General features: G+C 42.8%; 1 protein-coding gene across 2 annotated transcripts in view; it reads right to left on the reverse strand.

The window, feature by feature from the left end:
- Positions 1 to 27,125, reverse strand: part of SERPINE2 (serpin family E member 2) — a 60,856-nt gene that overhangs the window by 10,278 nt on the left and 23,453 nt on the right. For both annotated transcript variants that reach the window (XM_081051769.1, XM_081051770.1), the window contains exons 2-5: positions 17,224 to 17,504; positions 13,810 to 14,037; positions 8,758 to 8,955; positions 827 to 1,025 (exon numbers count right to left, since the gene is read on the reverse strand). In XM_081051769.1, coding sequence (XP_080907895.1) covers positions 827 to 1,025; positions 8,758 to 8,955; positions 13,810 to 14,037; positions 17,224 to 17,504 — 906 coding nt within the window. The remainder of the gene's footprint in view (positions 1 to 826; positions 1,026 to 8,757; positions 8,956 to 13,809; positions 14,038 to 17,223; positions 17,505 to 27,125) is intronic.

Below are 27,125 nucleotides of genomic sequence, written 5' to 3' on the forward strand. Positions count from 1 at the left end.
GGGAGGATTACTAATACTTATTATCAATGTACTTCTCTGATTTCTTAACTCAGTGACTGGAAATTAAAAGCTATTAGAACTGGAAGGTATTGCCCCCACCACTGAGGCCTGGGTGGTTAAAAGTCCTAGAGACTTGTGGAACACTAATGTTAAAACGTTCATAAAAAGGGGACATTCATTGCCTCCTTCACAGAACCAGGTAAAGCATTCTCTGACCTGTTTGAAATTTAGGATTCAGACAGAATTCGGGATTACCTTTCCCTTGGATTCAAGTTACAATGGCTCAAATTCCATTTGTAGTATATTTTCCGGGTATAGAAAAACTTCCCTAGATACTGTGAGAATTCTCCATTGGTGGTTTCAAAATATTTCTTTACCACGTAGAGTTTGGACCTTGGTCTTCAGCAACTTCCAGCTAAAACTTAAATAACGAAAATAAAATTCCTATCAAAAACACAGGGAACACTACTAAACTTTACTGTACTTTCCTTATAATATAAAGATAGGCAGGTGTTTTTAGCTCTTTGGAACAGAACGAGATATGCTACAAGCTTTGTAGTGGCACAGGAGCTTGTGGTTTTTGTGGAGGCTCAGAGGTCACGTTGCCTTCTCTCCTTTCTCGTTGCCATCCTGCCATAGAAGAGGCACAGGGATAAAAACGAAACTTTTACAGGAGAGCTTTGTATTCCTAACAGGCAATTTCTGCAAACTAAAAGGGGCTTCATGGCGTGCCATAGTTGAGCCTCATACTGTCTGGTCTCTGACACAATCACTCAAGGATTGAGCACTTCCGTTGCTTTCTCTTTTAGGAAAAGGAGCTCCTTACTTGGGCAGGATGACCTGCACCCTTTTGGGCACCATCATGCTCTTCCAGCTGTCGATGGTCTTGGTGCTGATGTGAGGGATGATGGCGGAGAGTGGCGTGGAGCTCTCGCTTGGCAGTGCAATCAGCATGCTGATGCTGTCTCCATGGTAGGGGAGCTCAATGAAGTTGTACCATAAGCCGCTGGGGGTGCTGGTCGACCCTAGAGAAATCAGAGGCAGGGTCAGTGTATCTTAGAAGGCTTCCCGACGAGGCATGAGTGGTGGCTGATCACCAGGGTAGCTTCAGAGGGAAGAGAGCAATTCAGGGTGAGAACTTCCGTTTTCCAAAAATAGCTTCCTTAGAAGGACAGACATAAGGACAATGATTTTTTCCTTCCCCAGTAAAGACTTCCCTTTCTTCACGGAATGCCTCTGGGTGGCACTAACATTACATTAATTCTGTTGAGTAGAATTTAACTAGATCATAAGGCACGGAGAACACCGTGCTTTGCAAGATGTTGACCCTCACCACATGAATCAAGGAATGAATCTGAGCTGCCTTCGAATGATTCTTTTGGTTGAGCTTGTGTGTCTGCTGAAGAGACAGGAGGGAGGGGACAAACAGCTTCCACTGTCCAGGGCACACTGTGCCAGGTCCATACAAAAACCATTCAACACATTAAGAATCTATAGTGCCCCACGACGTAGGTATAAGCAGTCTATTTTACTATCAGGGAGGCTACAACTAGAGAAATTAAGTAACTTACCAAGGGACACACAGCTAAGAAGTGGAGCACCAGGATTCAGGCTCAGTATACGACGAATGCCAAAGTCGATCTTCCCGCTTCACTACCCTAACTCCCTATTCACTTGTCATCCATTCTAATAACTATCAATAGGGCTTTTAGATACTGTAGGGTACTTGTGCTTACTAATAGAAACCCAAGAAGGATTTAAACCAGCATTTGTCAAAACGTCGTCTAGACAACACACAACCTGTAAGATGCTTAGGAGACAAAACACATTCCATATACCAGTAAGTTTAGGACAAACTGAACCCTTGAGTCTTCTTGCAGATTTACAATATAGTCAATATTATAAAGGCTCTGAGGTACTCTGAAGACAACTGTTTAACTCTAGTTATCCCCAGGTTTCCCAAACTAATTTGATCTTAGAACCCTTTCATCCCATGTAAAATATTCCAAACTCTTAGCAACTGAGCAGCACATCTGAGCATCGCCAATTAGAGTGGATGAAAGTGTTGTCATCATGGGTGCTGGTGAGAAGTCCAGCTCGTGGGTACAGGGCCCAGAGAGGCCATTAAACCCCTGGGGAGAGAATCTTCCACAGAGCATGCCTTAGGATCCCATGAAAGCTTTGCTTTAGGCATGTAATGGGAGAGTATAAAAATTAACCAGTCGAATGGAAAAACCAGCATTTCTCGATTGATGGTGGATTTCTGAAATATTTTATTAAACACTTCAAACTTTTTAAGAAGAACTTGGTGACCTTGGTGAGGTTACTTAACCTCTGTGTCTCTGCGTATGGACGATAAAGGGATCAGGGATATTAAAAGTGTGTACCTCACAAGGTTGTTGAAATGATTAAACGAGAAAAACATATATAAGGTACATAGCAGGGCCTGGCCCATGGTGGGTGCCCACTGAACACTGGCCCCATCTTCCGCCTCTTCCTCTAAATAACCTAGAAGGGCACCTAGAAGGGTATTTAAGGAAGAGAGAAAAGCAGAATCAAGTTTTTCTCCTGATTTCCACTTGGGTTTTCTTTGGGGATGACATTGGCCAGTCACTGCACCTGAGACAAGGAACGTCAATAAGCCAGGTCCCCACAGATGGTGGTTGGGAGGGAAGGACTGAAGAAGAGACACAGCCAACTTTGTCACATCATAAACATTTTTCGCTATAAAACAGTGATAAAAACAGGCAATTAGAATGTATGCCACTACGGAATGACACTGCAGATTTTCCTTCAGGAAGAAATCGGTGGCAATTCCTGGAGTGTTTAGTATACTCTGTTCCCATCTGCTTCGCCTGCTGGGCTATTCAGAGATGCGGGTGAACTCTCACTCTAGCCTGGGTTCTGTCTTGGGGCTTCTTTCATGTTTACTTTTACTTTGCATGATAAAATGGTCTCAGCAGAAACTGAAAAGTCAGTGGGAAAGTGAGAAAAAAATGACTTCCTACTAAGCCCTTTAATCCTCAAAGAAAACATTAGGTCCCTATTCTGTCAGAGTTAATTTTCAGAAACTGTGAAATTTGGGAAGTAGTTAATAAACGATTACTCAGGGGCATGGAATAAGAACCTGGAGGCATTTGCTAACCATTTCCAGAGATATTTAATGGTCATGAATAATAAAAACTTAGGAGCCCGGGTGTGTTCCTGGAGGAGAGATGGCCTCTACTTCCACCAGTTAACCCAGCCACCACTGGATACATCATTAACTAATCAGTAATAACATGAATAACTAACTGTTAACCATCTGACATCCAGTCACTCACATCTGTCTCATGGTTCATTTCTCCCTGGTCCCCATTTGTGCCTCTGATCAAAAGAGCTGATGACAGATGTCAGCTCGGATGCATAAGGAAACACCCTTCCCAGGCTCATCTTTACTTGGTGGCTTGAGGAGCCAGGAAACAAAATAACCCCCTTCCTCTCCTTACCAGTCACTAAAGTACTGCTTTCATAGCATCATCTCATAGAGGACAAATGTAGAGGTGAAAGACATGAAATGTGGAGTCACAGGAACTCGATTCAAATCCTGCCTCTGACACACACTAGCTCCGGACTTGGGCAAATTCCTTAACTCCAGTCTCGCTTTATTTATCTGTACAGTGGGATAACAGTACCTACCATAGCGAGATGGAAATTAAATGAGAAAATATATGCACAGTGCTCAGAATACTGGCCACACAAAGCAAAAACTTGCATCTACTGATGTCAGCAGCTTTGTAAAACACTTCACGTCTTGAGTGTTGGGTCGCTGCTCAAAGAGTTGAAACACAGACTCCTCCATCAAGAGAAATCACCACACAGACAACAGAGGAGAACAGCCCCTCACCCCAGGGCAGAAAGGTTGTTTGGGAACCTGGTGTCACAGCAGGGAGCCTGTCGTTGTCCTAGATCTCTTCTCTTTAAAATGTCCTGCCCTGGGCCCTCCATTCTTTATCTTCTGGGAAGTAGAATGAATGTTCTTTAATGCGGATAACTTTTGGAGTATATAACAATGTGAATGAAGCATTTTACAAAGAAGGGAAGATTTGAAAAGGGAAAAAACAGTCTTTTACCTTAGATGAATAGTCATCAACAAAACTAATGAGGAAACAATAGGTAGAGAATCAAGCATTACAAATAGAGAGATGATTTAGAACTTTCTGTAAATGGCGGACAGATGATCTGGAAAGCTCCCTAAAATACTCTGATTCCTATTTTAAGTCCTATAAGAAAGGAAATCGTAACTAGGCTCGCTGAAATGTTCAGAACTCCTCTCCGCCTATTAAATCAGAGAGAATATTTTAAATATTTAATATCAGGAAAGCCTGATAGATGAAAGTCCCTCTAATGACCTTTTACTATAAGTATCTTTATGATTTCCTGAGTTCTTAAGGAACCATTCAGGCTATATTTCAGTATATATAAAATTTCAGTATATATATATATATATATATATATATATACACACACACACACACACACACACACACACACACACACACAGACACACAAACACACAGTGGGTAGATCCACTGCCTATAGTCTATACTCAGGCTGAAGAACAAAGGGAGTTCGGGGAGAGCTGATGGGGGAGGAGGTGTGGTTTAAGCAACTGGGTGAGTACTGGTGCCATTTGCTGAGCTAAGGAACTCTGGGCAGAAAACTAGATGGATGAGGGCAATAATGTATTATCTATGGAACTAGAACTTAACAGACAACCAAATAGAGGAGTGATATAGATAGGTATAAATTGGAAGCTCAGAGGAGATTGGAATCTGGAAATACACTGATATACTGGATGTTTATGTACACACATATATATATGTATATCTGGGATTCTTTGTGCCCTTTTTCAAAAAAAATCTCTAAGTCTAAATTTATAATCATAAAAAGAAAATTTGTAATTGTTTTGACTCAGCAATTTCTATTCAAGGAAATTACCTTTAGCAGATCCAACACAAGTACCTATGTATAAGAATTCTCACTGCAGGTCTGTTTGTTATAGGAAAAAAGTAAATGGCCATCCATAGGATATGATATATTTATACCATGGAATATTACACAACTGATAACAGGATCAAGTAGATCCACATTAATTGACATAAAACATATTCCAAGATACACTATCTAATGCATAAAGCACATTATATAATAGAAATTACAGTGTAATCCGATGTATGCAAAAAAGTCTCAGACATATTTTATATATCCATAGAAAAGGTCTTGAAAATGATATCCTAGCACTTAATGGGGAAAAGCTGGGAAATGGGATTACTGGGGAACAGTTGCTTTCTGCCTGTATACTGTTGTATTTGAGGATTTTGCAATGAGCATGAAACACTCTTCTACTAAAAAAAGATTTTAAGGCTTTCTTTTTTTTTTATAGAACACTTTCTATCCTCAAAGTGCTTGTACTTTACAGGACATAAGTCAGAAGGGTTCTAAGTGAACCTTCTCAGAGAGCTTCATGACGTTTGAGGGGAAAGTCAGGAAGACTGATCAATGGGACGGCAATGTTTCGGCAAAGTGACCAAGGCCAGTGAGGTCTGGTGAGGCCCAGGAAACCTTGGACAGGTGGCACCAGAGGCCATGTGAGAGGATTTGGGGAGGGCAGCCTGGCCTGCCTCAGCTGGGACTGCCCATCTCTGAGCCCTAGCTGGTCATGTTGGCCAGTCTGTGCTGCGACAGGCAGAAAATGGGTGGCCGGCTAAGTGGTCTGTAGTCATAAAAACAAATGCCTGCTTGCGGCCACCACACCCAGCCGTGCTTTCTTTCGAGCCACAAGACGAACCTGCCCTGTCTTTACGTGAAAAGCTGCTTTGCTGGCCAAAGTGGGAAACCAGGGAACATGATCCCCCGTACTTTGCTACAAGGCCCATGAAAGGACCTGGGTTCCAAGTCCATGTGACTCAGTAAAAACCTGACGGCAGGCATAGAACGGAGGGCAAGAAGGACCACACCACACCGTGTAGTTTCCATTGGTGAGGGGATGAGAATGGTGGAGAAGGGGCTATGGTGTTCTGTGCTGAATTCAATGCACATTAGTCAGAGTCTGATAGGACATCAGATTGGGTCACTTAAGCAGAGTTTAAGGAAGGGACTACTCATAAAGTGTGGGTTGGGACACAGAATCATTAAGGATAGTACCCTGGGCTACAAACAGTTGGGCACCATTACCAGCCTCTAGGCTGGGAGGACTGAGGGAAGGGGAGGTGACCCAAAGAGAAAGAGCTCTTGGACACACCCTGATGGCAGGAGCTAAGACCTTGGTGGAGGGACACAGTGGCCCTGGTGACTGCAGGGAGAGGGCTGGGGAGTCAGTGCCCCAACCCCTCTCTCCTCCCTTACCCCTATCAACTGCTGTCACCCACTAGCCAAACCAACAGGAAGCGAGAGCACAAGAGAGCCCACCGATGCAGCTTCCTGGGGACTCAGAACAGGGTGGAGAAGAAACGGTCCGAATCAGGAAAGATATCCAGCATATAGAGTTTGAACCTTGGACAACAGGAATGTATCCATATATTACTTTTTGTAAAATTCACACATATATTCTTAAACAAATCAGTTCTTAATTGAAGAGCTACCCGGGAGATATAACTCCCTCTCTGGGAACATCCTACATATTAAAGAAAAGTGTGTTACATTCATTCTTGCAAACACAAATATTTTAATCTTTCATGGAAATGTCTATAGAATCCTTGCATTTTAATCTTTGACTACTGACTTATTTGTTATTTTTCAGCAATAGAAACATACAGTAAATGAGGTCCCCTCACTTTTTATTTTATTAGAATGCAGAATGTGTACAAAGACTGACCTAAAATACAATTACTTTGGATCTGAGCTGGTGGCCATGTTGGTGTTCCAATCTTCCTGGACAACATAACCTGAGAGTGACTTTTGCGCAAATAGCCTTTTATTATTCTCAGTTGCTTCACAAGATACCTTTCTATGGGACTTTTAAATACATATTATTGTTTTAAAAAAATTTATTGAGTGAATGACAAAATTTTACCAAGAAGCTTGATGAATGACAAATGGAAAGTGACTTTGTTTATGGTGTCCCTCACATGAGTTGTTCCTTAACTTAAACAATTGGGCAGCTGGCAAAATATTGAGCAGTGCTGGAAGCTAGTATATACTGAATATGCAAAGGAAACACTCTGGACCTACATGTCTAGGTGTAGATTGGAGATATCGAGGCTAACTTACAGAGGAAAAAGAAGATTAGCTTAAATTGGACCACAAGTGCTTTCATGAAACCTGGTTTAAAAAGTATTCACCAGACTTAGTTATCTATGCTGTAGTAATGACATCAGAGATTGGTCTTTTAAATTTTTTTCCCTCATTGTAAACTTGATACATATGAGGTCTGACAAGTAAGTTCAAGAACTCATCCTAAAAAAAGTGCTACATGCCTCATTACTAAATATCACTATGGTCACCTTTGAAATACTCCTCTTGGGAAGTTATACACCGACACTAGCGCCTAGCTCACCCTTCAAAGCAATTTTGGAACTCTTTTTCTGGAATGGCCATCAGAGCTGTCGTATTGCCCTTGATGTCCTAAATGCCATCAAAATGTCTTCCTTTCCATATTTCCTTTATCTTCAGGTAAAGAAAGAAGTCATTGGGGGCCAGATCAGGGGAGTCGGGAGGGTGTTCCAATACAGTTGTTTACTGGCTAAAAACTCCCTCACAGACAGTGCCGTGTGAGCTGGTGCATTGTCGTGATGCAAGAACCATGAATTGTTGGCAAAAAGTTCAGGTCATCTAACTTTTTTGCAGCCTTTCCAGCACTTCCAAATAATAAACTTGGTTAACTGTTTGTCCAGTTGGTACAAATTCATAATGAATAATCCCTCTGATATCAAAAAATGGTTAGCAATGGCCTGGCAACAAGTTCGCAAACTTAATTGTCAGACTTCGTATTTTTTAAAATTTCAAATTCAAATAAAAAAAATAATCATTTGAAATACTACCACTGTTAACATTTTATCGAATATCCTCCAAGACATATCTCCACAGACGTATGACTACATAGAAAGTATTTTACATAAATGAGATGAATCAGCATCTACTGTTATATAACATGTTTTCTGAAATCAACCATATATAATCTTTCTACTTATGTAAATTTAAATCTAACTGTCACATGATGTGTTCCACTGTATATATCTGGCTTCTATTTATTTGCTAGTGTGTGATTAGCTTCAGAGTATCAATTCCTTGGTGTGGGAAGGGCGCTAGGAAGTCCTCCAGACCAGGGCGCCTCCTCACCAACAATGCTCAAGGGTGCCCCCTACCCCCACACCCGAGCTATGACTGGGGCTTTGTCAATCTTTATAATGTTTGCTAATCTGACAAGTGGAAAAGAAATCTAATTTTTACTTTTATTTTTAATCTGGTGATGTAAGATTACTAATGATCAATTGAGAAGACTTTCAGTATGTTTGATGCCCATTTATACTCATTTTGTGAATTGCCCTTTCATCTTTAAATTTTCCACCTAAAAGCCTATGTGTGTTAGATATTCATATGTAATCTTTGTAAATAATACAAAGGTTTACCATGAGCTTTTAAAGAATCTTGCCCTCACCTCCCCTGCTCTTTTTTAAAAATGAAAAGGCAGGTTTGCTCTTGAGCTAAGTTAAGGCATTCAGGGCCTTTCTGTGGCTGGTACGTTCTAGAATGGAGCCTCGCCAGGTGTGAACTTACCACTCTGGAACAGGGAGAGCTGGGCTAGCATCGGCACTTGATAGGACTTTCCATCAGCTGCCACAAACGTACGTTTCTTGGTGTTCTCAGGTCGAAACCGTGATTTCCACAAACCCTTAAAGTACAGGGCATTGACCAGGACCATTCTGGTGAGCATTCCGTCGATAAGATCTGGGGAAAGCAGGCTGTCGATCATACCTGTGAGGTCACAGAACAAACAAGAAGGAAACTCAGGATTGGCAATCGTTTGGGGCAAAAGGTAGCTGTTGGGCGTAGAATAAAAAATTAAAGGAACCCGTACAAGATGTTAATAAGACATGTTTTACAACACCCTTTTCTAATTTTTTATTCACTAAAACTTAAAGCTGAAAACAAGTTAAAAATCAGAAACCAGTTAAGACTTTAGAGATCCTCTATTTAGGGATTACCGAATTTTTCATCAAGAAATTCTTTTATAACTATTCCCCATCAGCACCATGCTTTAGAAAACTTTACTCATGTAAATAAGCTATATTTAATAATTAATTTCCCTATTCTTGCTAATAGCTGACATGTATGACTGCCAGTGAGGGTGTTTGGTCAGCACAAGCTAAGCAGCTGTGTTGTGTTAACCACTGAGTTGATCTAATCCCAGTTAAAATAAAGGAACACTTCAGCATGTACAACACTATCAAAGGGAAATGCTTAATTCTTTTAAGATTTTAGAAATGTTGAGTATCAGTTTGTAATCTGTGGTTATCACAAGGCCCCGGAACTAAAGAAGAGTTGAAATTAAAATTGGTGTCTATATGTATGGGTCTGCGGTCAAGCTAGATGCTAATATTACAGAGATAAAAAGAAAGGAAGTGTGCCCTAGAACTCCTAATTGTGAAGGAACACACCCCTCACCAGACGTCGGGAGTGTGTCAGGAGTGAAGGAGGAACCACAATTGTTCTAGGATGCTCTTGTGAAGGCACAAGGACCCTTCAAAGTGCTATCTCTCTGTGCTTGGCGCTTTGGTTTTTCATTTAGGTTCCTTTGGCTCCATATTTGAAGTCAGGTGTGTGTGTGTGTGTGTGTGTGTGTGTGTGTGTGTGTGTGTGTTGTGTAAGAGGGATCACTAATACCCAAAGCTATTAAAAATTAATTTAAGGTAGCCTTTAGCCCAAGAATATTACAAAAAAAAAAAAAAAGGAGGAAGACTACATCATATAAGGGCAAGTTATATGTCAAATGGTGATAGTAAAACCAACGGTTCTGGAAAACGCAAGAACGTCTAATTCATCAGAGAGAAAACTTTAAGTCCTTTTAAATGAAGCTCAAGAAGATTCTGATGTACAACGAAAACAGGTTGAAATAACCACGTGGAGAAGCCGGCCTGCGGTTTCCGTGACGCGCAGCACGCTCGGCAAGACAGCTGCGCGACCGCCGGTTACTTCCACAAGGGGGCAGCAACGCCGCCTGACCTCGGGATCGGGAAGGAACGTGCAGAAGCCATAAACACACAGCCATCACTGGAGACAAGGCCGGCCCCTGCGAACAGACCGCCCTGCGGGGGGAGTCAGAACCGGGCTCCGGCGAGAGCGAGCTCCTCGGGGTGGTTCCCCGACAGCGCACGTTTGTTGTTGCCTCGGCTGGAAACCTCGCTCAGTCCCCCCCCCCCCCCCCCCCCCCCCCCGCCCTTACGACACAGCCCAGGGGTCCCGCTGCCTGCCCACTTTCCCCACCCTCCTTCTGGTCTCCCAGGAGCTTCCGTACAGCACTCCGCTCAGCACCGCCGCTGCACAGCGCTGTGTTATTCGAGATGAATTTACCGTGTCGCTCTCCACCCACCGAACCACGGAGCGCACAAGGATGAGGACCCTGTCATTGTTTCCCTGTGAAATCACACTCAGCTCCATGTTCAGCATACTGTCAGTGCTCACTAAGCATCCGAGGAAATCTCTTCCGCCCTGTTGGCTGAGGTAAAGAAAACCTCTGATCGCCACTGATAGGACTCGGGTGTTATAGCGGGGCAGGAAAACAAAGAAAGACAAGGATAAAGAGAGGAAGGTAAGAAACGTACAGTTGAGAGGCCAGGCGGCACGTGGGGGATCTGCCGTCCTACCTGCCATAAACGTGCATCCATCCTCCACCCGTGATTCCCGCCTACACTCATCTTCGCCCACCCACCCACGCGTGCAAGCTTAGGTGCCTATCAGGTGCCAGGTCCTCTTTTAGATAAGAAAACAACAACAACAACAACAACAAACGAACTCTGCCCTCAAAGAGCTATGGAGTTGAGCGGTGGAGGTTGACATCAGTGACGCGGAAAAGTGCAAAGCTGTAGTTGTAACGACCGCCTTGAGGTGGCCTTACTCAAGGACGTCAGGGCAAACAGGAAAATCTGATTGGTCGGCGAGGTGAGGAACTAGTATTTGAGCTAACGGCTGAGGGCCGTTATAGAAATAGCTCACACTGGAACATTTGCTAAGTGCCAGGCACGTTACCTGTATTATGAGGTTGGTGCAAAAGTAATTGCGGTGGCAACGGCTAAAAAATTGCAAAAACCGCAATTACTTTTGCTCCCACCTAATATTTTATCCGCATAACCACCTCAATGTTGTTATAAATATTCCAGCAGGTCTCACTGTTACATCTCCATTTTACAGATGAGAATGCTGAGGGCCGGGGAGGTTAAGTAACTCGCCTAAGGTTACAGTTAGTAAATGGTAGAACTGAGATTCAAACCCAGAACTCACGCTTTTAACTATTACGCTATTCACATGATAGTGTGAAAATGAATGGATGTTAACAAGGGGAAAAGGGAAGGGAGGCATTCCAGGCAGCAGGCTGCACATGTGGGGTGTGTGACAGCAGAGAGCATGAGGCTGTAGAGAGCTGGGCAGGGAGCTCTGGGGCCATCACCACACCCCTCGCACACCAAAAAGGGCCTCTGTATTGATTCTTCCACTGTCTGCAAAGGCAGAAGCTGCCATCCCCACAGGGACGGACTCAGCAATCGTCCGCACATGGACTATTCAGCCTCCAGGGTCCTTCTGAGACCTGCCATGTAGGCAAGTACTTCTCAGTGGGGCAGGTCACCCTGAGGGGGTAGTTTCGAAATTTGTGGGAATGTTTCTGGTTGAATGGGCAGTGGCCAGAGAGGTGACATGTCCTGTAATATTCAAAACAGTCCCATAGAATGAAGACCCTTCCCCTCTCCCTGCATCACTCCCAAATGCCCCGCTGGACTGTCATGTCAGTGAGGAATCTGCTTAACATTATCTGAGCCCAGAATCTTACTCTTTTTCATGTAAACACGTGTGTCTTTTGGGGGCGTACTTTTAATATACACTGAATTTGCCAGGAATGTGACCACCATGCAAATCGAGTGGAGACTATGCTTGTTTTTTGACTTGTCTTGGTCTGTTTTGTTATGTATTCAGGTGTAGCTGTACCCATGGGCTTGCCCACTAAACTACATTTATAAATTACTTTTGTTTTTCCTTGTATTACCATCTGGTATTATATTAACTTTTAACATTTTTTTTTATCTGTTGTGTGCAGACTGTACGAGCTATCAATTTCATTTTAGGATAGTACAGAGTATTAAAAATATCTGTTTAAAAAGAGGGAGTTGGGTCTGTGAGATTGAAAACCACTGCTCGAGTCTCACCGCTGTCCCTTCCCCAGAGATGCAGTAGGCAACTGATTGAGACGATGCACTTTCCAGCGCTTTGACAACTGTCAAGTGGTACTCTAACGTGATTTCATGTTACCATTACTTAGTAAAGAAGGTGGCTGGGAGGGCGCAGTGACATGCCAGTCAAACAGCTATCTAGTGTCTGAGTGTCGTCAGCTTCCCACCACGCTTCTTAGGCCTACACTCTCAAAAAAACCACTAACCCCTTCATGTTTGCTGATCTCCTGATGGTTTCATGGTTTCAGGAAGGAAGCCCAGATTGCACCATCCATGATCAAGGGGTGCCGTGGATTTCCCAAAACCAGCCCGGCTTTCCTCCCCGCTCCAGAGCATTCTTTGTCCATCTCTTCACTAGTCTCTGAAATGGTTCTCACACATTCACGTGTGTTAAGTCTTGTGATGACTGGTGGGCATAGACTGGGAGAGAACTTGTTTTACTGCAGAATGTTAGGCCCCTCCTTCAGAGATTCTGAGTCAGGAGGTTGCGGTCCGGCCACCTACATTCTAAACATCTGCCTCAGGTAACTGTCACGCAAGTGCATGAGGTACCACGTTTGGAGAAACATGACCTGCAGAACCAGTTTCCCCAAGTTTTATCTTTGAGTTTCTTCTTCCTATTGAATCTCTTTTGCTTCCACTCTTGTGGTCTTAACTCTCCCTTCTATGAAACGTCTACATTTCTAGACTTTCTTCTGTCGTTCTGAACCTTCCTCTCCTCTGGATATTTTCACCTGCACTTCCAGTTTACAAATGAACAGGTTTAAAACACTAACATTAGACATCTCCTTAGTTTAATGGGAAAAAGAGATGCACGTAAACAAGTAATCATTATGCAGAGTGTAAGGTGCTGTAACGGAGGGGCACAGAAGCAGCAGAACCACATGCCAATCATAACCAGAGAGGTGGCACCTACTTCCTGAGATGACAGAAGTGAGGCAGGGAAGGTAAGGAGAGAGATCAATCCTGAATCTTAAAGGCTGACAATGACATTTCAAGCAAAGGAGACAGCAGATACAAAAGCAGGAAGAAATGAGCAATAAAACTTGCAAAATAGACACAGGCTTGTGAACAAGAACTCTGGGGATGAGATGCTGTGAGGAAGGAAGAGGGTCTGCGGGGCTGTACTCTGCTCTGCTGCCCATGCCACAGGGAGAAAAATCCCCAAGGGACACAATGAGTGGTGGCATGAAAACAGAAGGAAGGCAGACTGAGTTGTGGGACCTGCTAAGAAAGGAAAGACAGACCTCTCAGTCGGGTGCTGGCAATTCACAACAGAAGGGACATTGGCCTTGCACACACGAGTTAGAATCTTAGAGGCTAACGCACACTTTCATTCACAAAGTGTAAAACCATACAAAACATTGCCTAGGGAACTGTGACCACTCACCCCTGGTTTCGTTTTTAACCCACGCATTGATGGAGTCACAGGCGGCGGCTGGGTACTCAAAGTTCAGATTCCAGACTTTGCACTGAAACACATCTTTGTTCCTCGCGACAAAAGGCACTTCAATTTTAGAGCTGTTGTTCAAAAACATTGCATTAGCCACTGTCACAATATCTTTATTCTTCTTGGAGATGATGGCCTTGTTGATTTTCTTTAAAATTTTACCAAGTCCTAAAGGGGAGAGAAATGAGAAAATGCAGTGGTATTTCCACAAGATTTTAGAAAAGTTATGTTCCAAAGTTATATTCTGTGTTATGGCAAATAAGAACAGTATGAACAAGATAAATATGAGTATGAACAAGATAAATATAAGTAGTAAGAAGCCTTGCGTTAAGAGGGGAGGAATAAAGTACAACTGTTAATAGGTCTTAAAAATCAGCTGTGCCCCCACGAACAAATCAGGCATATTCACGGCATTTTTAACACCTTCCCCATGTGGACCTCATTTTCCTGCAAGGCTTTCTTGGCACCAGCTCAACAGGAAAGATTGGCAAGCTCCTCAATTATGAAGCCATGGGGGGATAAATTAAAAGGAATCTTCTCAACCTAGTCTCTTTCTCACTTAACAATCCTTTCCTGCCAAAGATTTAAACAATGTGATCCTTTTTTTTTACTTCAGAAAAAAAGAAAATAAGCATTTGACAGACTATAAAAAAATTCCCATGTGCCACCATCCAAGAACAACGTGATTTTTACTTGACATCAAGCTCAAAAAGTTTAAGGGGATTAATTTTATGGCAAGGTAAGCTTTATTTTACACAGGCCATTCATACAAGCTCCATTTAGTTTTAGAGCATGGAAAAGAGGAAAATAAGTTATAAGGATGAAATGGGTTTCTATAGAGAGCTTGTATTATAGATCCTTCTTACTCGCTTGGCGTCTTTTCAATATGACACTGTCCTAAAACATCCTGCAGAGTGACCTTGATGGTCTTCTGATGAGCCAGCTTGTCACTCTGAGAGTGTCTCTTCTTCAGACCCTTTAAACAACGGCAGGGTAAAGTCTCCCCTGCCACAAAAGGTGCCCCGTAGGCCTTTGGTAGGCCTCTCAACTGTACCCCTCACGTGTTCTGTGGGGCAGACCTGGCAGGAGGGGGCAGGGCGATTTTATAAGAGAGCAACAAACTTCTGAGGCCAAGTCCCAAGCCTGTCCCTTTCAGCCACGCTGCCTTCTCCAGATGCCCCAGTCTCCTGCTAGAAAGAGATCAGGGCAGATCTTTCCTCCTCTGCCCCAAACTGTCCTGCCTCCATCCTCAACAAGAGCGTCACTATTGTGAGTTCCCAGAGGCTGAACCTGAACAACCACTCGGGCTCACCTGGATGAATGTCTCTTGCCAACTGAAGTCAAAACCTACAGCACAACTGTTAGCGATTTGGGAGGAAGAAAGGGGTAGGGAGTGGCCAACAGGCCAATAAGCATTACAACTTTGGAAATACTGCTTAAAATGAATGTGGCTCTGCATTAAAACAAACCACCAAAATCCAGTGGCTATTTCAGAATCGTATTGGCCGACAGGGCCTGGATGGCATTAGGAGAGGCCACAAATTCTAGCAGTGGTTCTCTGTGAAGCTATAAATCACCAAGAGCTTTCTGAACTTCCAAGCAAGGGGCAGAACAGTGTGTTCCAAGTGTCTGGTCTTTCCATGCTTCTAACAGGTGAACAAACCGCAAACTCATGCAAAACCTGAATGCCGCGTAATCAGAGCAGGGCGGTTAGGCATTTGGTGCTGGCAGCTGGGGAGGCTACGCTGAGCCCAGTCAACAAGGTCTGAAGCACACACATCCCCGTGTTTCTCTTCCTCTCCCAGCTGAAGGCGTCAATACAGTCAAGATTCCTAGGATGTCATGGCTAGCAGAAGTAAAAGACCATGGGGAGGAAAAACCCCTCATTTTCCAGTACAGTTAACTAAGACCTAGATGTGGTGAGTGACTGGCTCGGGGTCACAATGCCATGAAAGGCTCTGAAACAAGCCCTACTCCCTCGTCCCTGCAGTGTGGAAGAGGCAGGTGGAAGGTAACTCTGGGTGAAACAACACGAGTTGCAAAATAACAGTGCTAGGGCATACAAGCTCCTATGTTACATTTAAATAGGTAATCAAACTCAGGTTTTCTTTCAAGTTAACTAAGCTTTTTCTATCGGGCCTTACCATATATATATATATATATATGTATATATATATATATATATATATATATTTGTTTGTGTGTGTGTGTGTGTAACATATATACTATATATGGTATATATACATATGTATATATACCCTATATGTATAAATATATATATATTTTTTGTAGCTTTTTATTTTGAAATAACTATAGCTTCACAGGAAGTTGCAAAACAGTACACAGGGTGTCCCATGTACTTACCCCCCAGCTCCTCCCAAGGGTGACGCCGTGGATGACTACAGAACAGGACTACAACCAGGAAATTGCTGTTGGTACAGTCCACAGAGCTCATTCAGACTGTTGACATATTGCATGCGTGTGTGTACGTGTGCATGTAGCACTACATAATCTTATCCCCCACAGAGAATCACGTGTCCACCAGTAGACACAGAACAGTTCCAGCAGCACAAGGTTCCCTTGTGCTGCCCTCCCATCCACCTACCCAGCTTACATTTTTAAAAGTGCACTGTGGGAAGAGAACCAGGAGAGCAGTTTCCAGGCTCTTGCCCTCACGTGGAAAGGTGCGCATTGGGGTAGTAAATATGGCCATCAACTGTGATTGGATGGCCATCAGCTGTGGCTAGTTGGCCATCAGCTGTAACCAATGAGCCATTGGCCACTAATATAACTGCCATGGCTACGCTAGCAGCAAATGGGGGCTAGCAAGAAGATGGTGGCTGGCAAGCGTGAAGTGCAGTTAGCAAGGGGTTGGCTGGTTGGCAAAGAAGCAGACAGCAGGTTGCAGATTGTGTGGCTCCTGCTTCTTGTGTCTCCAACCCAGCTGCCAGCGAGACTGTAGTGGTATGACTCCCCTATCTATGGCTCCGTGGGTGTTCCTTTTTGGCCTCACCATATCCTGCATGACATGCACCCACAGCCATCATGCATTTATAGCCCTGTACACCATGGAGGAGGGACAGATGGGAAGTTCTCTTCTCCGAGATGAGAAAACTGGAGCATTGAGAGACTGAGTGATTGACCCAAAGCCCCACAGCTACAGAACAGAGGCTAGAATCCAGTTCTCCTAACTCCCAGCACCGTGACATCTGTTGTTTAGAGGAGACTCCCAAGTGGCACCAAAACCTCCAGGTTGATCTGCCTGCTTCTCAGGGCTGGAAGCAAAGCTCCAGCAAGGAACCCTCCTGATGCAGAACCTCTGCCAGGCCGTCAGCCAGAGCTGAGTGCACGCACCATTCACATTATATTTCATCATTGTGGCAAGTTGCAACTTCGTTCTGCCACTGGCTCCCAGCTGCAGCATGCCCAGGACAGATGCGATCCCATGGGGGGAAATGACGACGTTGTCACGAGGCCGCGATTTGACAATCTGATTGAAAACTTGGATTCCTATGTCAGAGCCTAGCTCCTCCAGAGGCTGAGGATTGAACTGCAAGCACACAGAGGGCAAAGTCGCTGTGGCCACGAGGAAGAAGGGGAAATGCCAATTCATGGTTCCTTCCGGCAAGGCTAACCTGAAAAATTAAAGAAACAACATTCAAATTCTACTGACATGAACACACCTTGGGGGGACTACTTTGTAGTCAATCGGATGTGATTTACTGTACTCTGTAGAACGGAATACCTTCTTAATATACGTAAGATAGGACAGTGTAGATTAAATCAGTTTTGGCCGTATGTTGTTAGGGGGGTGGGGAGGAGAGAGGATAGGCACTTCCGCTTGGTAGGTCCCATCTAAGTTCTACACACTGTTCTAATTGTTATTTGTTTCTCATAGCCACCATTCATGCAATTAAACCAACGTTTTCTGAGTGTTACTGTGTGTCACGCCCTTGTCTACGTAAGTGCCGGCCATACAACCATAAAAAGATGGACAAGACCCCTGCCCTCCTAGGGTTTCCATTCTAAAGAGAGACAGAAAATAAAGCAGGGAGCAATGAAGTGACTTCGGGGAGGGATCAGAGCCAGGACAATAAAACACAGTGATGTCGGCCAATGAAGGGCTGGGGTGGGACCACCGCAGACCAGGTTGTCACGGAAGCCACGTCTGTGGAGGGAACACGTGACTGAGCCCTGCAGATGGAAAAGACCCAGCTGGGCACTGAGCAGGGCAGAGGCCTGGGGGGCTGTGAATTAAGGGACCTGGAGATGAAGGGGCAGGAGGGGTCACTCCTGAAGGGCCTGTAGAGCCTGTTACGGCTCTGAGGTTCCTTCTACGGGAGCAAACGCGCAGGTTGCTGTGCTTATCTTACAACTACATAGCACATAATTTTTTAACATGAACATTACTTTCTTAAAGAGTTGTTAATTGAAATAAATTGAAATGGCAGCCTTAAATCTGTAATAGGGCAGGAAATTGGTACATTTATCAATTGTGAGGATGGCAGTGTTTGTGATATTCTCCATTACAGAGATCTTTTTTTTTTTAATGTACTTTCTTCCTTGATTACCACTTACCGAGCTCTCTTTGGCTGTGACAAACAAGAGGTAGGAAATTTACATGTGTTTATGGAAACGCAAATACTTTCAGTAAGACCCTAAAAGTGGCAGCGGCTAAAACAAAAGCAGAATCCGTAGCGTCGCGAATCTGGTTCCTCCCTTACAGACGCGAGCTCCTGCTAAGCACGAGTTTTCCGGGACCAAGCTGTCCTTCCTGTCACGTGCATTACGCGCTACGTGCACTACGCGTTACGTGCACTAGGCGTCACGTGCACTTGGGGTCACGTGCACTAGGCGCTACGTGCACTACGCACTACGTGCACTAGGCGTCACGTGTACTAGGCGTCACGTGCACTAGGCTTTATGTGCACTAGGCGCTACGTGCACTAGGGGTTACGTGCACTAGGGGTTACGTGCACTAGGGGTTACGTGCACTAGGGGTTACGTGTACTAGGCGTCACGTGCACTAGGCGCTACGTGCACTAGGCGTTACGTGCATCACGTGTCACGTGTGGGAAGTTGGGTGTGTCTGCAGAGAACAGGCCAGAGGGAGTCTTAGGAGACAGGTGAGCAGACGTGAGGGGGAAATGTCTGTGTGGTCCAGGGAAAAGAAAGGGCAGCAAAACCGGCATTTGGGGTTTCCTTGCCTTCCTTTCTACACACGCGTCCTTCTCCCACCTCCAGGTCATCACAGAGGTTCAATATACACATGGGGAATTAAACCTGATGGCTTATATACTTTCTATGTTGGTTATCTTTCATTGTATCAAAATCGTGTTAATGGCGTGTCACTAGGAAAATGATGGTGCTGAGTCCTGAGCCTCACGTGTGAGCGCCACTTTCCAAGGAGAGAGACGTTCATGGGGGGCGGGGGCGGGGTAACAAGAGGTCAGGGCCGCAAGGTGACCCACTAAGGCCACCACTCAAGGCGACGTTGCGATTTTCTTATGTTTTGTGAAACAAGCACATTTTCAAACATGTAGCGCTTTCGGAGCTTCCCCAGGGCTTAACAGAATAATGGTGTAAATGCAGCCTAAAGTCAGAACATGTGAACGACCCACATGCACTCGTCCTCGGGGCGGTCCCGCAGCCAGCGCGGCCTGTTGTGACTCGGGCCCCCGGGGCCGCCTCTGCGACCGTAACGCGCCCGTGGTTCTGTCCGCCTGTTGGACATCGGAGACCTTGCACGTCCCGATTACGGAAGCGCCACCCATTTCATCTAGAAAGTAGACGCTGTGCCCTCCCTCCCTCCTTTCTTCCCCTCCCCCCCAAGACACATATTCTCTTTAAAATGAAACGTACCACAAAGTCATCATCAGTATAAAACAATCCGTGCGATCTTTGTTACAAACGGTCAGAGCCGGTGACTGGCGCCAACCTCATCAGTCTGAATTGGTGACTCTTACACTGTCGTGTGTTGTGGCACCTACCACCGTCAGCGTGCCGTGATCCGCACGCCCAAACCCCCCCCACACCGCCTCCTGCGTGAGCAAATATTTGAACACACGTTTGAATTTGCACACACACAAAGGACATCAGCTTGGTTTTGCCGACAGCTTCACGTGGATTCACCTAAACGTTACAGATTTATGTGGGAGATGTACAGAAAGGGCCAGGAACAGACAGACAGGTGACAGCTCCAATGTCTTCAGACTCAGCAAAGACAATCTCCCCCCAGAAGAGCCAGCGTAGGTAGCAGAATTACACGTGGCTATGAACATTTGCTAAACGAACAGTTTCATTATGAAGTGTGAGAAGGCTCCCATGGGGTATTTTTCCTGGTTTCTTGGATTGCGGAATTTTTTGAGAGATGTGCAGGTGCAGTTTCCTATCAGTGCATGGGGACAGTGTCGGAGCTGTTGCAGAACTTGGAATCGGAGCTGGTTTTGATTGATGTTCTGGGCATACTTGTCTGCTTGGCCTCCGCTTCCTAGGCTCAGTGCTCACTCATCTAAACTCACCTGGCACGTGCTGTCGAAGACTAAGCTGTTACTTCTCTCCAAACTCCGTAGCCAGGAGAGTGGGTTACTTCAGGCTCATAAAATTCCTATACTGATACATATTCATGCCCCAATAGACAATCTTTTACATAAAATAACGATCGAAGTGATCAGGTTTTGAAATGCTTGCTCTCTAGAATGAGCAGATTCTCATTATGGGAAGAACATAGTAACCTCCTGTCTATTTTTAAGAGAAATTACACTTTAAACTTTCAAATAAGAGAGAAAGAATAGAGATGTTACCCAATATATTGCATGGCATCAATATAGAAAATCACGAATCTATTTAAATGTTCCCATTTCCTGAATAATCTTTTCATAACAGTAAAAAAAAAGGGGGGGGGGGTTCTAGTTTAAGCCTTCAATGGAGGGAGATCATAAACCTATAAATAAATCCATCATCACAGGCACATCCTGCCTAACGTGGGTTTCTCTTTCCCCACGTACTTTTTAGTTTCTCTTACTCCAAGCCTTTCCTTCTCAGTGTGGGGAATGTTTTTTGAAGTAATTGGGAACTGCTTTGAGCTTTAACTGAGATTCAGTGTAGTGAATAATCTGTCGGTAGTTTGGCAAATGCCAGACTCAGAGCACATCCCTACGTTTATAAATGTATGTCAGTGGCAGACAGAGAAACACACTCTCTATAGACCCCATGACTTCAAGCATCACGTCTACTCAGATGATGCTCAAATCTGTAGCTCAATTTCAGTGCCATACTTTCAACCGTTTGCTGCATATGTTCACTTGATTGTTCAGAACACCATCTTGGCCTGAAAAATCCTCTATCCATGGGTTGTGGAGGGCCCCTCCTCGGTGAACTCTACCAACACTCCTCTTCAAGGGTCACATTTCCTGTTGCTAGTCCTTGGTCTTGCCCACACCCATGCCTGTTTGTCTCCCTTACTCTCCACCTGCTAAGTACTGGTGCTTCCCCTAACTCCTTCCATGGCCTGTGGGAAGCTTTCCCTGACTGTCCAAGGTAGGGCTATTCATCTCCTTCTCTGAATTCCCATAGCATTTCCTACCTACACCTCTCATTTTGTTTGTCAAGTATGTTTTTTCCCTCCCAACGAGACTGGAAGCTCACAGAAAGCAGGGCTATGAGATTTTAGGATCCCAGTGCCTACAGGGTCCTATTTGGGGCCTTACCATTGGTAAATACTAAATCAGAGGCTGACCCATGGAACTAATCCAGACGCTCAAGTTATTTGGCTTGGAATACAAGGCATTGTAAAAATATTTAAGCAATCAAAAGTTAGAAGATGTCACATACAATCTAGATTTAGATTTATTCTCAGGAAAAACAAAAATGAATGGGAGTTCTGGTAACGTGACTATCATTCTCCCAGCAAACATCCTGCATAGCAACCACCTTTATGCGCTAGGCGTGTGCTTTCCTATAGGCCACTCCTCTAGGCCACAGCTCCCTCCGCTGCCTGTTGTCACTTAAGTTACCACCTGCGGCCAGACCCCTGCACTGAACAAATGCCAATCCAAGAAACAAGGAGAGACTAGTAGAGCCAGTCACAAAAGATGAAGCTTAGTTTCAACCTAATAAATCATTTTTTACAAAATAAAATATACTTTACATATAACACATGAGCTAATGATAAATAATATATCTGTCTGCTCCATTGAGTGTAACAAATAAGATGTATGTAAACAGTTTGGGGAGAAAAAGTACAAGAAAGATGCTTCTGGCTTCAACTCTTAGCCAGAGAGTCACATCTATTTTAGGAGGACCCAGGAGTATCTAATAAATGGAAAGTACTCCATCTTTTAAAAACATTTAAATGGATACATTTTTAAATCTTCATGTCATTAAAATTTCAAATATATGCAAAATAAAATAAATCCCAGTACCCAACATCCAGATAAAATAACTATAAACTCATGGCTTATTTTATTTCTTCTAAAATCAAAGATTATTTTGAAGCAAATTCTAGACATCATATAATTAAAATGTTTTCAACACATACGAGTATTCTCAACCTAAGGAATATATATGTATATATTCCACATATATTAATACATATATATGTGTGTACACAGACACACACACATTCTATCATTACCCGACTTAAAAATTCTTTATATGTTAAATATTTAGTTGGTATTCAAATTTCCCTGATTCTCTCTTTTTTTTTTTTAATAATTTATTTGAATCAGGATCTAAATATACTCCACACAGTGCAACTGGTTGATATGTTTCTTGTCTTTTTAAAAAAATCTTCCTGTAGTTGCTTTAACTTTTTCCTTGGAACTTTTCTGTTGAAGAAACCAGGGTATTTGCTCTGTCAATTCTCCCACAGTCTAGGTTTTGCTAATTGCATTCATGTGATGCTGTCTTCTATACTTCCTGTAAATTGGTAGACCTGGAGTAGGAGGCTGCAAGCTCCTAGGCCACATCTGGCCACACTTTGTTTTTGTCTGTGGCTGCATTCAGGCTCCTTCAGTCAGCTGAGCAGAGTTGCCCAGTTGCAACAAAGACGATAGGAGCACCAAAGCCAGAAACATTTACTGCTTGGCTCTTTGCAGGAAAGTTTGTCACCTCTACTCTAGAGGTTAATAAGATTCAATTTTTTTTTTTGCAAGAATATTTCATGGAGGTGTTGTACTCAGTACTGGAAGCAGGTGACCATTTACCTCTTTTTTTTGGTGATGTTAGCAGCTACTCAGGATCATTGCTTAAGTGCATTGTTTTATTAAGGGTTGCCAAATGGTGCTATTGTAATTCTAACTTTCCATCTTCATTAATTGAAATACTTCTATATAAAAAGAAATTTCTCATAACCAGCTAGTTGGTTATCCTGAGGTACAGTTTGTACAGCAAAGGCAGGATAAATGCTTGATTTATTTCCTATATTGTTTTCATAGTAAGTTGGTTATCCAGCATTCTTAGAGTTGACCAGAGGGTTTTTATTTGTTTGTTTTCTTAGTATAATTTTCAAACTCATGTTTGCAACATATTTTAAGGGTCTTGATCACTGAAATTTTATTATCCTTAATTGATGTTCAAAACGAGCCTCCGCAATAGCGTCCTTGTTTTCTGGTTTGACAAGACGTTCCAGGCTGGTTTTGCACACTTCCTGTCCCAGGTGGAATCAGCCACTTCGCTAGGAAGCTATGGTCCTTTTAGCAGGAAACACACACAATCAGAGTATGCCTGCTTAATAAACTCTAAATTAATTCTGGGAATACTGGGCATTGCTAATGTGAAAAGTCCAAAATGCATTTACATCACTCTCTGGACTATATCCAAATATTGAAATTCAAATTATGAAAGATAGACTATTTAACCATGAATTGGTTTGCCTCCCAAGGCCATATAGCCCAGGGGAGGCACACTGGATAATGGAAAAGATGGGGGAGTGAGCGGGACATTAAAGTCGGTCTAATCTAGTCAAAATGGATCACATTCATGTGAAGGCAGTGAGTCTCATCCTTAGAGTGGGATCCTAACGATGCAAATACCTTAAATGAACAACAGGCACAAAGCATAACAAGGAGAGTTCCCCACAGGGTGGGGGAAGGTATGACAACGACCGCCCCCCCCACATACACCCCCTCAATGAAAGCTGACATTTTTTCAAGCACTGGGAAAATGTTAATATCCTTGTGATCTTTGTTTCTAGGATCCTCATTCTTAGTACCTAGAGCCCATTATTATTCTGCCTTCGGACTAACCATTTCTCCTAGAGGGGCTACAGGAGGGAGGGAAAATCAGCACAACAGATTAACGTATTTTGCCATGTATAATGCACTCCGACGTTTTTGGCCCAAACTTTCAGGGGGGAAAAATCTTTCGTTTTAATTTTTGTAATTCAAATTTTCATTTGTTTACACTTAGATACTTGTTTTTTGTATTATAAAGGAATTTTAGCATTTGTTTTTAACATATTATGGTCCAAGAAATTTTATGTAATGAATAATTACAAAACACAAGGTACAAGAAACTTTATGTACAGGTAACAAATTTACGATATTTGCGTATCATAGAAGGCCGAGAACCTTTGGTCATTGCAAGTTCGTCCTATATTCAACAAAACCGATTATCGTATTCCAGGGTATCATTTTGCATGTGGATATCGTTATTGATTTCTAGAGCTACACTTTTAACTCACAAGCATAAATAAAAGAATTGAAAACATTTATACAGATACAGAATTAGTACTATCTATGTATAATGCACATCTGTATTTTTCCCTAGTACTTGTGAAAATACATGATAAAAATTTGGGCAAAAAAGTGCACATTTTACACAGCAAAAATATGGTACATTAGAATCATGACATCTCCCAACAGTTTTTCTTCCAAAAAAATAAATGGGAAGGTATTAGGCTGCCAAACTGAGACTTCTAAGTGGCCTTAAGTAGAACTGAATTGCCCAGAAGTCATGCCAAATGTTTCTCACCAACACTTTACCAAGAGGCAAAGGTCTAATTCTTAGGGTGTTTGGCAACAGGCATTCTAGAGACCTTCAGCGGTTGACCTGCAGAGATTATAGCTGGATCTGCAAAGTGACAGTTGTTTTTTCACAAACAATTGGGGATAAACCTCAAATATGGTCTTATAATGGCAAGAGGACTCTGGTCTCTCAAACCTCTACAAACATTACTGAAATATGTCCACCCAAACCTGTCTTCATTTTCCAAATGTCTACCACATTCTCTTAAGGCAAGAAGTTAGGTGAAAAGCAAAACTAAAGTGCTTTTTCATACCCTGGAAGTGTACTGAGTGTTATCATTTTTCAAAATGAGTCAGCATCTTTAAACCGGCAGAGAAGAAAGAGGAAATGCTAGCTGATCAAAGTGACAGCGCTTGGTGGTTTTAAGTATGATCTTTCAGGTTACTGGGGAGAGGCTTAGAGACTTCTTCGAATTCTTAAATTTTTATCGTACTTCAAAGTGTATACTTGATCTACAATGTTAATTAATTTAGCCAACGGGTCAGACGTAACTTTCCACCTTGATAAAGGCCTGTCTGTATCTTTATCGCTTCCTTAGACTATTTGAGGCACAGAATCAGACAATGCTGCTGTGTTTTACTGTATAAGAGAATGGAGGGGTTGGATCATAGTGGGGGTGGAGGAGGGTGAGTATCTTCCAAAAAGCCTTGGATGGTGCTGAGATATGTTTTTCAGTCTGCTGACTTAGGTCTCTAAATCTGTTTTATTTATGGTATCAAGTCCTACAGACTTTCTTATTGACAAATCTAGAAGATGCAACAGTTCAAATGAATGATTTACAATCAATAGCCAAGAGATGACCCAAGACATCACAGTGTTATTGACCAGTGGTTCTCCATCTTTAAAGCAAGGTAGCATCTTTTTTAGACATAAAAACGTATTACAGATACTTCATGACTAATTTTACTTTTCGCACTGTGAAAATACGTGATAAAAAACTAACATGAATTCATAAACATTTTACGAAAATGCAAATTATTTTTATTTATGACAGCACCTGGATACTTTCAAAAAATCAGATTTTGAGGTATTATTTATGCAGTCTATACTCAAAATTGGACCATGAATATGACTTTTCTGACCCCTTAGAAAAACTGTGATGTTGTTGACACGTCCTCAACTGATAGGTGAGAAATCAATGTTCTCTAGACTGTTGCTAGTAAAAAATGAGCAATAAATGTTAGAAGTGTAAATTGATCAAAAATCTTTCCCCAAAGGCAATTTTTGGTATGTACAATCTTAAAAATGTATATACTTATTGAAACAATAACATCCCTTCTATCAATCAATCCTTAGGTAATAATGATTTAAAAAAAAGATTTGAGTCTAAAAATGTGCACTGTGGAGTTATTTCTAGTAGCAAAATCATAGCGATGTTCTTTGCACTAAATAATTCCAACACCAATTATCATTGCAACCTAAATTTCCAATGGAGGGGACACTGTGGGTGATCTTTTACCAGGTTTGTGCACTTTTCTAGCTTCTGTGTACTTTGTTGCTAATAGTTTGTACCTGTCACCTTCAGAGAATTGCTACTGGGAGTTGGAGCCCATTTTCTTAGTGGGCTTGAAAGGGCTGGGAATTGACATACATCATTCCTCCAGCCAGAGTCCAAGAGCCACTTGACTACTGGTCTGGGAGTACAAAAGCCCAGCTCCTTTGCTTTGAGGTGACATAGATCCCTGAAGGTGTAACTGACACTCCAGAGCTTCCAGGGATTAGGCTGAGGGTGGGACTTCACCTGATATGGGCCCCTTAATTGGCTACTCCCCTTTCTAATCCCCAGTCCTCCCACTCCCCACTGTTTCACCTGGGGCCCTTCCACAATGAATCGTTTGCACTTTGTACTTTATCCTTGTTCAGGGACTGCCTCTGGGAAACCTACAATCTACAAATTTGACAAATTTGACCTACAAATCCAACAATAAGGGTCAGTTCTTGACATCCATCTAACACAGTATCATTCAGCTGCTAGGAAACGATCTTTGAAGAAATTTAAAGATATAGTAATCTATTTCAGATATACCTTCATTGAAAAGAGAAAACTATTTATGGTATAATTAACTATGTAAGATGATACATAGGCACAGAAAAGAGACCAGAAAGACGGATATCAAGACATTATACAATTATTTCTGATGATAATATGAGTATAGTTTATTATTCTTTATATTGTTCTGTACCTTCAAAATTTCTACAATGAACACATCCCTTAAAACAGCATCCCT

This window comes from Rhinolophus hipposideros (assembly GCF_964194185.1).
Source record: "Rhinolophus hipposideros genome assembly, chromosome: 6".
Classification (NCBI taxonomy): domain Eukaryota; kingdom Metazoa; phylum Chordata; class Mammalia; order Chiroptera; family Rhinolophidae; genus Rhinolophus; species Rhinolophus hipposideros.